This window comes from Vulpes vulpes, chromosome 15, assembly GCF_048418805.1.
Source record: "Vulpes vulpes isolate BD-2025 chromosome 15, VulVul3, whole genome shotgun sequence".
Classification (NCBI taxonomy): Eukaryota; Metazoa; Chordata; class Mammalia; order Carnivora; family Canidae; genus Vulpes; species Vulpes vulpes.
The window spans coordinates 2,155,233-2,167,840 of NC_132794.1; the positions used below are offsets into that span (position 1 = coordinate 2,155,233).

General features: G+C 51.2%; 1 protein-coding gene across 7 annotated transcripts in view; it reads right to left on the reverse strand.

The window, feature by feature from the left end:
- TRAPPC10 (trafficking protein particle complex subunit 10) overlaps positions 1-12,608 on the reverse strand; it is an 86,940-nt gene that overhangs the window by 26,293 nt on the left and 48,039 nt on the right. For all 7 annotated transcript variants that reach the window (XM_072739235.1, XM_072739233.1, XM_072739232.1 and 4 more), the window contains 6 exons: positions 5,669-5,815; positions 4,936-5,050; positions 4,075-4,151; positions 3,197-3,288; positions 984-1,124; positions 571-683 (listed from right to left, as the gene is read on the reverse strand). In XM_072739235.1, the coding sequence (XP_072595336.1) occupies positions 571-683; positions 984-1,124; positions 3,197-3,288; positions 4,075-4,151; positions 4,936-5,050; positions 5,669-5,815 (685 nt within the window). The remainder of the gene's footprint in view (positions 1-570; positions 684-983; positions 1,125-3,196; positions 3,289-4,074; positions 4,152-4,935; positions 5,051-5,668; positions 5,816-12,608) is intronic.

Below are 12,608 nucleotides of genomic sequence, written 5' to 3' on the forward strand. Positions count from 1 at the left end.
ATTTCAGAAGGCCACGCGAAGGGGCTCCGTGGTGAAGCTCAGCAGTAAGACAGCACGGATCCACGTCTGCCACACAGCTGCTGAGCTTAGGTGTTGAGCCGATGTCACACGCTGTGTTAGCCTTTCTACTTTGCTATAGCATTTGACCATTTTCACGATGAGAAGTTTTAAAAGTCACTCTGACCCGGGCCATGTGTCAGCTCAGTATCTCTCATAAGGAAATGGGACAAAGACCTGATGGTCTCACCCATATATTTCTTAAATATATGACTTAAAAAACAAAACAAAGGAAGAAACAAAAAACAGACAAAACAACAGACTCCTAAATACAGACCAAAGTGCTGGAGGCAGAGGGGTGGCAGGTGGGGATGGGCAAAAGGAGGGACGGGAGTGCACCTGCAGCGAGGAGGTGCTGAGCATGAGGAATGTGGAGAAGTGCTGACTCCCTCTGTCCTACACCCAAACTAACAGAAAGCTGTATGATAGCTAGACTTCAATATAAACAAATAAATCAAAAAAAAAAAAAAAAAAAAAAAGGTTTGTAAAAGCCCCCCAAAGAGCGAGTCTGACCTGGGCTATCAGTCTGGCGGCTGGCAAAGCTGAGGATCTCTTGGCAGAAGTGTTTCCGCTCCTCTTCAGTTAGGTGGTGGTCGCTGGCCAAAAGGCTACTGGTCTGAAGGTAGCTGGACGGAGAGTCAAGGGGTCTGGGAAAAGGACCCCACCCCAAGTGGCGCTGGGTGCAACCCGCTCCACGGTCCCTGGAGTCCCCAGGTGCAGCCCCATGGGGATCCTGCTTGGGCTAAGTTACCAGGAACTTAAAGGGAGATCAGACACGTCAACTCTGCACCTAATTTATCATTGGACACGGTACGTAAGTACGAGGTACGCTTTTCCTCTCTGAACTACTAGGTGCTTATTAAACACCCCCTGCGGGCACAGAAACCAGGCTCCCCTCTCGAGGGAATAACAGATTTAAAGGATACTTCTCAGTTTGTCCAAGATGTTTTTGACATTCGGCGAGTTGCTTCCTTGTGTGTGTGATGGGGAGCGCCCAGCCCTCAGCCAGGTAATTTTTCAATGCTCCTTGAAGATAGATTTCTGCCTTTTGTGGAGATTTTTTCCTCCTTGCAAATCAACAAACAGAAGCTGTCGTCATGGTTCACGATCATCATAATCTGCCCGCCACCCTCTGCAAGCCCATGCCGTGACATTGCGCCATCCTAGTCCTTCCCTGACCTCCCCAGAGGGAGGGGCGGACCCACTCGGGAGCGCATGAGCAGACCTGACACACGTGCTGGTGAGAAGCCCTCACGCTGTGCCCAGCATCGCACCCTGGCCAAAGGACTTTCACGGGGAATCTCAGGGTGACAAGACGCCGCTGCTCCCTACTGCGAGCTGACATAGAACGCTGAGCGTAAGGCAAGGGAAGGACGTGTCCCAGGCACGCAGCTAGTTAGCCAGGAAGCTCTGAGTCTCAGCCGGTGCCACAGCACCCGCTGAAGACAGACACGCACAGAAGCCGTCTGCAGGGCCCAGAGGGAGACGGCGCCTGATCCACGCTGCAACTCAGGCAAACAGCCTGAGCAGGCTGCAGAGATTTACAGAGAACTCTGGAGAATTTAAATAGCAATACATATCACCCAGGAGAGGATCTTCCAGGCCCAATTTAAACTGTCAAGATGTTCAGAATAAAACAAGTTTACAGCACAGCTGAGGAGAGCCGGCCAAAGCCTCAGTGCCAATACCCACCGGCCCTTCGCCGAGGGGCTGCAGCTCCCGAACTCACGGGACCAAGGCCAAGGCCAAACAAGCACTCCCCTTTCTAGGCACCCCTGGGAGAGAGACATCCCAGCATTCACCACCCTACTCTTATTACAGAAATGAGAGCTCTCAAATTCTCAAATTACATAAATTTTCAAGCTCTCAAACTACGTGTTGGTGGTCCTATGTCCTCGTGTTTCGGAGGGGTCAGAACCTTCAATACTTCCCCCGTCACTAGCTCCAGCCGAAGCCTCTTACGTCCTAGAGCAGGGAATCTATAGACCATTCCTCAGCCCCGGGTGGAGGCCAGCGCGCCCAGCCAGTCTGTGGCAAGCTGAGGCCGCACCCGAGTCTCTGTGAGCAGACCGGTGCCATTCCGCGGGGGCTCCCAGCCGCAGGATACGCTAGCGCCCAGGCGGGCTCACTCACAACATCTGAGGCTGCGGCTTCTTTGCTGTTAACAGAACCCTTCCTCCTCAGGTTCCCTAGATGGAGACCCGGGACTTGCCAAACTCGACCCCTGACTGCCCACAGCCAGGTGTGGGCCCGGCTAACTGCTCCAACCACATCTGAACACCAGGAAGTTCGCTCAGATGATCTACGAATCCCTCTGCAGCCACTTTAATCAGTGAAATTATTCTTTCTGGTTTCATCTAATAAAATTACTTCATTAATTATACATTTCAAGAAAGCATTTCAAGCACACACTTGAGACTTAAACATCGTTTCCCTTATAATTTCTATCCCTTTCCAGGGCTTGCTCTGAAATAGCAATTACGCTGCCAGATACGGTTTCTTCTCTTCAATAGGCTGATGTTATCAAGCACATGAGAAATATGCTAAGTTCGGAGTCTTTTCTCTAGCACTCAACCCCAGAGCTGGAGCGAGACCAGCAAGGTTCACGGCATTTGTACACCCTGTGTCCCCCAGGCCCAGAGCAGCCCTCTCTCGCAGACAGAAGACACGCAGGTACTGCGTATCGCTGACCTCCAGGCTTTCAATCTGCCCACGAGGCAACTGACATAACCTAGAGAAAATGCTTTATAACAGAATATTTCAGAATCTGCATCCCAATTTATGCCACTGCATAAATCTCTAACTATTCATGATTCTTTTATTAAGTAAATTATAACGCTCAATTATCATGTATGTTCTAAATACCACCTGCATATACAGAAGTACATTACGTTAATTTAATGCAATAAAAAACCCACAAAGATCGGTAACAGATATTAAGGGGGCAACAAGCTGAAAATCTCTCCATTTGGCTTTCAGAAGAAACTGAAAATAAAGCTGATGCTGACTGGTTGGCAGGCTATACATTTTCCATTCTGCATATTGATGGGCACTTCACATCAACCCCACACAAGAGAGACCCTCTCCTACTGGATGTGCCGCATGTTTGAAACCCCAAGAAACGTTCACAATCAATTACATGTAAAACTCAGCCAGGTCCTTCCCGACAAGCCTGGCAGAGCGGGTCCTCCCGATGCTCGTGTGCATCTCAATGGCAGCATGGGACAGCTCCTGCAGGGAAGGAAATGCCCGCGTCAGACCACGCTTCAACGCTAGACAAATCTTACACTTAGTCACTCAATGCTGAAGCGAAAGACCTCATTATTAATACAACATTACTGTTTACTTCACAGCTTTGCTTGTGTTGAATTTTTATGTAATGTGTGATTTATACAAAGTCATTAACTTGTACATAAATTATGAAGAATAATAACCTAATATGAATTTGACAGGCAGAAAACATTGAAATTCTGAGAGTACTTTCTGTATGTGGGTAACATTTTTAATAGTTTTCTCACTTTTTGGAGAACAGGGACAAAAAAGCTCTGCCAAATGCTCCCAGGTTACCCGGGGCTCAGGACTGCAGCTGGCCCACCCAGCTCCTGCCTGCACTGCGCTTCCCACGGGCTCTCCAAAGCGAAATCTTTTAAAGATCAAGTACAATACCTCTCTGTTCAAGTCCAAAGTACTTTTTTTGTACATGGAAAACCATTCATTATCCTTCCTTATAATTTCTATTCTGTTGAATGAGCAATACCACTTTGAACAAAATTTTAAATACCCGAAGATGCCTTTATGCCTAATTATGGCACCGTGCATACTAATGAACGTTTCATGAGCAACAACCATCCCGGGTGTCATCTGCAGTTCCCCAGGACTCCACAAAGAAACGGAAGAGTCCAACAAGAAGGAGGTCGGGAACACCATCCCATGCCCTATCCCAAGGCCACGTAGCAGCAAAGTCTTCCAGAGACAGTTTTCTGCCAGGGGTAGACAGCTACCGTTTGTAATACTTACTAAGTAGTGCTTTTCAAAAGCTTCTACTGATGATAATGCTTCTTTGAGTTTCTTATAAGGACTCTGAGCTGTGTTGGCTTAAATGAAAAGAAAGAAGAGTCCTTATCCGTCCTCAGTAAGTCCAGTCATGAGTCCACACCCACCCTCACACGCTACAGGTCCGGGAGTTCACCTGCTGCCTGGGGACATCACGGACAGCCATGCCACCTGGAACTAATCACGACCTCTGTGCTTGCCCAAGTAGGATAATCATGAAAAAGCCTAACCCCTGTGTGTAATATTTCATTCTTGATTGAGACTAGAGTTTGTAACTCCATCACTTTCATGATAATCAGATGTGTCTTAAGCTGGAGCCTGGCAATGTGACCTCACACATCACATAGGTGGTCTGGGCCACCAGGCTTTGGCTAAATCTCACTCTTACTACTCGCTCAGGTTTACACCTGCAAGAATCGGTCAGGCTCCTTCCAGAGGGCTCTATGAGCTACCAGTAACTTAGTGAGTAAAAGGATTTGTCTGTCTATGTTGCTCAGAAAGTAGATCCCCTGTAATTCAGAGGGAGATGGTGCATCTTAACTCCACACAGGCTGTAGAGAGTCATGATCAGCTTGTATAAGCCTGTGAGAAACTCAAAAATTTTTAGAAATCCTTCCAGTTTCTTAAACTAACCCTAACACTTCTTTACATTAGTAAAAAGCAAATAAAATATCTTGCATATTAATCTGGTCAGCTAACAAAGAGTATAATTTCCCACATGAGGAACAATCACATTGTTAGGACTTGAGTTAAACATGCCAAGATACAACCGACATTTTCATTACTTTCCACTGTACCACTTGTCCAGATACACAACAAAAGTACCTGTTTCAGGTCGCTCAGCTCCCAAACCTGCCAAAAGATCAACTATCCTGTTGAGGTCCTCTGAGTTAGGTCCTTTTTCTGACACAAGTCCACACAGATAGCCCAAGGACTTTAGCTGTTGAGATAAACGCACAATTTCAGGTAATTTCCAATAGCAGTCAGCAGAGAATTTATGAGTTTGAGTATAAAAAATTAAAATCCAACTAAATTCTAGAAAAAATTGAGCTTTCCTATGTAAGTAATTCTCACCTGAACAGAAAAACCTATCTCGACCTCACACCTGCACGTGGTAATTCTGAGTGACTCTCAGGCTGGCAGTCCTCAGCTTGTGCCACGCACCTACCTGCACTGTCCCAAGGTTTCCAGGCCTCCCGCCCCATCCACACCTGCAACCTGACCCCAGAGGGCACACGGGCTGACCATCAATCACTGTCACAGAGTGACAGTTGCTTTTCTACACGACACTTTACCCTTCTCTGTACCCCCCCCACCCCACCCCCCAATTCCTGGTGTGGAACATCTTCAGCACAAACGGCAAGGATGTGGTCTATGCTGAAGAGTGACACCGGGAGGGAACCATTTTGTGCATCACTATGACTGGACACACCCCAAAGTGACTAGAATCACCCATATGATGACTAAGTGAACAACACTTCTCCAAACAGCTTCCTCCATCCTCCCACCCCAGAGGCACAGCGCAGAACAAGAGCCACGCCTGCATTCGGGCGGTTACCTTCTCTGTGGCATAGCTCCATAAACCCACGGTGTGGGCAATGTTGGAGTCAATCTGCGCCCGGTCACAACACCCTTCTATCCTCTGCAGCACCTCGAGGCAACTCAGGAACACCCAGCAGTCCAGAGCACCAGGCGGGACAGAGACCTGGAAGGTACAAGCACGGGAGTGAGGACAGAGCTTGGGGAAGGCACCAGACCCCACACTCTACCGCACCCTTCCAGCAGCGACCCAGCCCAATGCTGCGTCCACACAGCTAGGAGGATGAAACGGAACGTGACAATAATCACATCAGTTCACGCCTCTGGAGAGGAGAGTGGGGATCTACATCCAAACACAGTCTTTGGTCTTGTATTTCCAGTGATAAGGAGAGTCCTGGGAGGGACAGAACTTCCAATAATATATTTTGAAAAGCTTATTAGGAAAAGGCAACAAAAAGGCTGACTCTGACCACTTTAAGTTTGAGGAACACACATTACAAAGGGTGGAAGTGAGGACCTCAGGTGAGCACCAAGCTCCGTTTCAGGAAGACCATGCTCAGTACGTGAAATCTGAGCATTAAGTAGATAACAGGTGATACTTAGGAATTATTTAATTCATTCATTTTCCTTAAGTGTTAGATTATTAGATTTCTTAAGCAAAAAAAGAGCTCTTGTTGCTTAGAGATACTCTCTGAACTCTTATTACCCACAAGAAAAACATGATGTCAAAGATTTGCCTAAAAATAACCCAGGGGACTGTGGACAGGGACACAGATAAAGAAAAGAAAAGAAAAGAAAAGAATGGTACACGCAGGTGGGTGGCCGCCGTAGCTGGTGATGGCAGACCCAGAAGCTCACCACATTATCCTCTCTACTGTTGCATATATCTGAGCCTTCCCATTACAAAACCAATCAAGTAAACCCTATATCATCACAAATGCAAAAAGCATCTACCGTATATGTATGACTCATTCTAAGATGCACTTTTCCCCACATTTAAGCATCTCTGAACTAGGAATGCGTCTCACCATCAACGGCATCCTAACACTTCAAGTTGGCGGGGCTGTTTTCCTGGTGGCACTAACAACTAAGGGATCTTCCAACTGGCACCCCAGTTGGGTGAGATATGTTAACTGGTACTATTCAAAAATCGGAACTGCAGAGGTAATTGTACATCCCTTGATGAGGGAGACTGCCCAATGCCGACCCAAAAGACTCCTTCCATACACCCTGAGCTCAAATACAAGGACCTGGAACCAACTGGAAAGAACCAGAGTCCCCCTAATGTTCCCATAGAAGCTAAGTTGCCCAGTTTTTGCATAATGAGATAAACAACTCTTCTCCTTCGAGAAGAAAAACTGGCATAGAAACCACTTATAGCGTCAGCAGCATCTCTGGCCAGACAATGGACCACATGCCAGGGGCGCACAGAAGAGCTGCTGGGCAGGACGCGTCCTGGGCAGCCTGCACAGGGCACATCCTTTCCTTGCCAGTCACCCCAGGCTGGGCTCTCGGACAGCTGACCCAGCCTCGCGGCCCTCCTGGCTCCAGGCCACACACGCTGGTACTATCACCTCACAAGACACAACCATCATGCGCACCCGTTCTGTGGAAACTTCTGTTGAACATGCCACCTGTCCTCAGGCACACGCTGGTTGTCTGCCAGCAAGAAGAAAGGGGACGCACCATGGCTATCCACAGGGCTTCTGACTCCGATGAACCCAGAGAGGGAAGGGGAACACCCAGCAGTCAGAGCAGGGAACTGCCGCAGGGCAGGGCACCCGGAGGGCCTGTGGGGTGGGGAGCACTGAGAGCAGCTGGGGGGGGCACTGAGGGGCCATGGGGGGGCACTGAGGAGCCGTGGGGGGGGCCACTGAGAGCAGCTGGGGGGGCACTGAGGAGCCGTGGGGGGAGCACTGAGAGTGGCTGGGGAGGCACTGAGGGGTCATGGGGGGAGCACTGAGTGGCTGGGGGGCACTGAGGGGGCGTGGGGGGAGCACTGAGAGCGGCTGGGGGGGCACTGAGGGGGCGTGGGGGGAGCACTGAGTGGCTGGGGGGCACTGAGGGGGCGTGGGGGGAGCACTGAGAGCGGCTGGGGGGGCACTGAGGGGCTGTGGGGGGAGCACTGAGAGCGGCTGGGGGGGGCACTGAGAGGGGCCAGGTGCAGACAGGCAGGTTCGTGGGATCAGAGCAGGCAGGAGCTGAGAGCGGCTGAGAACCTGAGACAGAGGCGCCGACGGCAGGCCCGGACGCGAGCAGACTAGATGGGCGGCACGCAGCACGAGAGAAGCTACTCCTCTGTGAAAGGCCGTGAGCAGATGTTCCCGAGGCGCCTCTGTCTCCACCAAGGACAAGTACCACCCTGGTGAGTTTGAAACCCGGCGCACAGAAGGCAGCAGCACCGGCGCGCAGCAGCCCTGGCGCCGTACAGAAGGCGCACCCGGAGGCCCCACGGCCGCTCTGACTTCCCACCCGAGGCTCTGGAGGAGGCCGCACCCAAGGAGCACAGGGGCTTCTGTCCATCCTATTCCCTGGACATGCTGCTGGTTCCAGCCCTGGCTGGCGCTGCCTTGCTGGCCCTCGTGTGGGGACACACGCCACCCCGGGGTGACCGCTCACTGGCCGCTGCTCGGCTTCTCCAAGCTCTGCTCGAGGGCTCGCGTGCTAACTGGCTCTGGTTAGTGGAAGAAACTACCGCAGCTTCCCGCACCTTCCCTCACAGGCCATGGGAGTTTTTACTGCAAGACATCCGTGCAGTAACCGGCAGGTCCCGGGGATCGTACAGCACCCCAGACCTGCTGCTTCCCGGGGCGCTGCCCTCTGGCACTGCTGTGTGCGCGCGCGTATGTCTGTCCCTCTTGGCCCGGCTGCCCTCTACACACTCCGAGGCCTGACAGCTGGGCCCCACGGCAGCCCCAACTTCAGGGTGGCGGACCTAAGACTTTCAGAAATCTTTAAGATATAATTATAGTCCTACTCTTCTCATTGCTTTAAAAAAAGGAGTTACACAGACACACACAGTGAGACGTAAAGGGCAGCAAACCGAGCGTCGGAGCTCCGGGAACGTTCACAGCTGTAACCAGCACTCAAATCAATTCGTCACCTAGAAGGTTCCTTCGGGCGCCCCTTCCCGGTCAAAATGCACCCTCAGGAGTAACCCCCTCCTGCCCTGTCACTGGCGGCTGAACTTCACACAAACCAAACCGCCCGGTACGAGCCCGTCCGTTCAAGGCCACAATCCCAGCGTGCGGGGCCTGGCAGCAGCTCGGCTCCTCTGCTGGGCCCTACGCCCGTCTACGGATGTGCCACGGTCTATTAATCCATCCCCGTCGACAGGCGTTTGCGTTGTTTCCAGGGTTTGGCTACCGTGGAGAACGCTATTTGCGATACGGGCCGCCTCTCTGGGGCAGGAAGCCTTCTCCGACACCAAGACCCCCAGCCCCGTACACCGATCCACACTAAAGGGGGCTAAAGGGGGCAGCACCGGGTGCCCCTCTCCCACAGGGAGGCCCGCGACACCCGGGCTGGGAGACCAAGACTGGGGCTCTCAGGAGCCCTCATGGCCCCCGAGGAGTCCTGGGCTCCCGGGACAGCTGCAGGGGTGCAGCGGATGGCTGCTGGACGCTGTTTTCACTTTTTCCCTTTCTTTCCCTAAAAGTGGAAATCCTCTTCGGATTTTCTCTGGTTACTGTGAACAAGTACGAATGCGGGTCTTTTGTAAAGGTGAAGTGGTGGAAAAGGGACTTTTGAGGACTGGGGATACCCGCGTATCTGCTCTAGTTCCTTGAAACCCCCTCCTTTCCTAAGACCTCTAGTATCAGTGACTCCAAGAGCCATTTTACCCTTTTCTAAGCCCACAGTTAAAGGCATTCTTTATTCTTTTTATTCTTTCTCTTGTTAAACCTTCATGTTTTTCCAAGACCAAACACGGAGAAACACCGCATCGTAAGGAACCGGCACGCGTCGACCTCCTGCCGGAGAATCAAAGCTGCAGCGGCGCCCCTGCTCCCGGGGCTCCCCTCCCTCAGTCGCCCCCACGTCCAGCTCGCTGGTAGCCACCCCCCTTCACAGACCCAGCCCTGGCCGACGCCTCACAACAGGCTGCTACCACTTTCATCTCAACTTTCATTCATTTTCATTCAACTTTCATCGGCGTCCAACTTCGCCGCTCCCTGGCCCGCTAGCCGTCGTCCGTTTCCACTGCCGTCTGCTAGGCCGCCGTGCAAGCAGACCACAAGGATCGTACCCCCAGTACGTGATGGGCATCGAGGTTATTTCGTTTCCAGCAATTATGAATAATAATAAAGCCACAAGCATTTCTGCACCTGTCTCTTGGTACACGCGTGGCCCTGTGTGTGGAGATGCCCGGGGCGGGACGGCTGGCTCACGGCACGTGTACGTCTGGCTCCAGCAGGTACTGCCACACAACTCTGCACAGTGCAGGCACGGACTGCTACCCCCTCGGCCACCAAGGAGCTCATTCCCCCCCCCACTCGCTACCACGGGTGGAGCCCTGCGACGGTGGCCATGGTCGGGCTGTGTGCTGGCCTCCGCTGCAGACTTAGTTTGCCCTTCACTATGATTAAGGACATGAAGCACCTGTCCATGTGCTCTGCGGCCATTTGGAGAGCTTCTTTGGCCTATTCTTCTATTGATGGCTCAGTCCCCTTCCCTGATGCGTAGGAGTTCTTCACGCTGTCTAGGGGAGAGCCCTTCCCGCCTGCATATCCACGCCGTGGCGCGCCTCTTCCCTGTAGTCTGGTCCCACACTCTCTTCCTTAACGGTCACTGCCTTTTGGTCCTGTGACAGAAATATCTGCTAGCCTCCAGGTCGTGGAGATAGTCTCCCACATGCTCTCCTAGAAGCTTCTTTATCTTTCATGTTTAGATCAAAACTCCACCTGGAACTGTATCTGGTATGAGATCAAGATTTACTTTTACATATATTAAGATATTCAATAGACTCAATGAATAAATTTTTCCTGAATCCATTTATTTAAAGTGTACCCCGACTGCCCTAGGTCAGACCGCTGTCCTCCCCAGTGGATTAATGCCTTGGTCCCTGGCTCTCCTGCCTCCATCTAATTGTGGGCCTCCGTCTGCCCTCTGCCCCAGCAGGTCCCACACCTTTCATGGCACCGTGACTTCAAACCCAACAACGGCTCCTTACCAGGCTATGGAACCAAACCCAGGCTTCGGGAGGACATACGAACACTTCCGATCGCTCTGGAGCCTCACCAGCAAGCCCTGTCTCACCCCCTACGTTCCGCAAGACTGAGCTCCTTTATGCTCCCTTCACTAAAACTTTCTCTGCCCCAAACTTGCTCTCACGTTTGCCACCACAAGCCTACATCTACCTGGCGAATTCTCACCCAACCTACTCATTCCATTAAAATGTAAACTCCCCAGGATAGGGTCGGGTCTATCTTGCTCTCTGCCAAAAATGCAGTGCCTAGAATAAATGCCTGCTTGGCATACATCATCCAAAACCACCTCTAGAAACCTTCCCTAGCACACAGTAGGTGCCACAGAAATGCTCACTGAACTGAACTGAACTGAAGCCTCTGTGCAGAGATGGGACCTCTGCATCCTTGATACACCTTCTGTACCCGAACAGTCTCCTCTGACCGCAGGGCAACACTGCTGACCCTCCATACCCATGGTGGCTCGGTGCACTTGACTGTGGGTTCCTCGGGTCAAGAGGGACCTGCTCTTCCTCATCTATGCACCATGCCCCCAGCCCATACTTACCAGTGTCCTGAGGGCAACCAACTGGCTCCCGAATGCTTCCCACCCTTCTCTCCTCCTGAGAGCCACCAACCCTCTCCAGTTCCTCCTCAGCAACACCTCCGCCATTTACCTGTCCTCCTGTCCATTCCTACTCCTCTTCCACATCAGGTCCTCATGGCTCCAGGTCACGCCAACAACTCCCACCTGCCTACCCAGGAGCCCCACAGCAAGCACTCACTGACCATTAGCCACTCTCCTCAGTTACGCCTTGGCTTCTGTCCTCAGCTGAGCCCGAACCTCAGAACGCTGATCCCAGTGGCCAGCCCGGAAGGCACGCCTTTTCTGTTTCATCTAGTTTAACACAAAAGCTTCTAACACATGCAGCCTCTGCCTGCAAACTGGTGGCTTGGCTACGACGGCCTCCTGTGCCTGGCTCTGGCCAGTCTCCAGACCAAGTGGCTCCTCTGGGATCCTGGTGCTTCTTGGTCGACCCTGTCTGCCAACTGAATCAGTACTGAGGGGGACACATGTTTTAAAAAACTCATTTGGGAAGTCATTATAACATATATAATGACCTTCTAGAAAATATCTTCCTTATAGTCTCACAATTTGGTAAAGATTAAAATATATGCACATTATTACTTTTTTTTTTTCTTACCAAAGATGCAGGGAAACCGGCACTGCTAGTGTAACTGAAAAATGGGACGATTTCTCTGGAAGGCAATTTGACAATGTATATTAAAAGCTTTAAGGGACACCTGCAGGGGCTCAGTGGTTGAGCGTCTGCCTTCAGCTCAGGGCGTGACCCCCGGGTCCTGGGACCGAGTCCCGCATCGGGCTCCCCATAGTGAGCCTGCTTCTCCCTCAGCCTGTGTCTCTGCCTCTCTCTGTGTGTCTCTCATGAATACATTAAGTCTTAAAAATAAATAAATACAAGCTTTAAAAACATGTATGTCCCATATGTCCCTGAGCTACTAGTTCTACATGAATGAATACATCACATACAGAGATAAACAAAAATACACAGTGATGCAGTTGCAAATAATTCTGAGCAATCCAAATGTTCCTAACAGGACTGACTGAATGAATGCACTTCCTCTGCAGACAGGCCACAGACCCAAAAGGGGACCTGCTGTAGAATAAGCGATGACATTTCCTTCTGGATACCTATCTTTATTCCAAATTCATATAAACAATACATTCAATGTTTCATAAATGGAGGGAATTTT